Below are 1170 nucleotides of genomic sequence, written 5' to 3'. Positions count from 1 at the left end.
CCCGCTGTAGAAAAGTTATGTCGTGTCACAGGATCATTTCCTCCTCCTCCTCTCCTCTCCCTCTCCTCTCCTCTCCCTCTCCCCTCCCTCTCCCTCTCGCAGCACATTGCACAGAGTGAAGCTTTAACAACTGTAGTTTTTCACACCCAATTGTCGGAGAAAAAAAACTTGTTTTTTATGTGTTGTTACCCACAGAGATGATTTWAAAAAAAGATGTGGATGTTCATTCAGTCATAAATCCATCTTGCTAATGTAAAGTCGGCTTCTGCTCTGATGATGATGATGATGATGAAGATGAGAGCGCAGCAGAGTAGCAGATGATAAGTTCAGCAGGCAGAAGCTCATTGTTGGCAGTCAGATTTTAAAGCAAAAATGTTGGGTTTAATTAAGATTACAGTTTTCTGCAAAATAAAGCTCTAAAAATTACATTATCTTAACTTTTTATGATAATTCTCTACCGCGATATATACCGTTACCGTGAAGGGGTTCAATTTATACCGTGATATGAATTTGAGGTCATACCGCCCAGTCCTAATTTTAACTTAATTTCATGGTTTGTGTGATAATTAGCTGCTATTAGAAACTGCACCTGATTAATAATAGCATTGATCAGAGTTACTAAAAATCGCCCCAAACACAATATGTGACGTCAGCAAGTCTCCGGATGTCAGTCAGGATGAACTGCAGCTACAGCTGAGTCCAGTGCAGAAGTTGTGGTTTGCACCGACAACAATGAGCTTAAAAATGGTTTCAGTAAAGCGCTGTTGCTACGGGACTTGCAGCAGTGACACCTGATATACMGATACTCTATTGATGACAAGAAGCATCAAGTAAACACTGTTACCTTGTGACCAGGAGGTTCTTGTCTTTGAGGAACAAGGCCTGAGTGATGACATCTTTATGTCCCCTCAGCCTGTACAGACCACACTCGTTAATGACGTCCCACACAATCACATCTGTGTCCTGAAACAAAAACATTCATGAACAAGATGGACAATAAAGGAACGTGGAAGGGTCTTAAACGCCAAGATGTTGTTGTTGTTTTATAGCTGTAACATCTTTATTTAAGTTAAACTCAAACACATGCTCTAGTTCAGTGGTTCCCAACCTTTTTATCTTCTGACCCACAAAATATTCATGGCAAAAACTTGTGACCCCAAATATTACTGG

At 40.4% G+C, this 1170-nt stretch overlaps 1 protein-coding gene across 1 annotated transcript in view; it reads right to left on the bottom strand.

Annotated features, from left to right (window-relative positions):
• Window positions 1-1170, bottom strand: part of wdr3 (WD repeat domain 3) — a gene marked incomplete in the record, with an annotated part of 27692 nt that overhangs the window by 24189 nt on the left and 2333 nt on the right. The window contains 1 exon segment of the mRNA XM_014024441.1: window positions 845-963. Within this exon segment, the coding sequence (XP_013879895.1) occupies window positions 845-963 (119 nt within the window).

This window comes from Austrofundulus limnaeus, unplaced genomic scaffold (genome assembly GCF_001266775.1).
Source record: "Austrofundulus limnaeus strain Quisiro unplaced genomic scaffold, Austrofundulus_limnaeus-1.0 Scaffold422, whole genome shotgun sequence".
NCBI classification, from domain to species: Eukaryota; Metazoa; Chordata; class Actinopteri; order Cyprinodontiformes; family Rivulidae; genus Austrofundulus; species Austrofundulus limnaeus.
The sequence above is the reverse complement of the archived record's forward strand: the minus strand, read 5'-3'. Positions and strand labels throughout refer to the sequence as shown.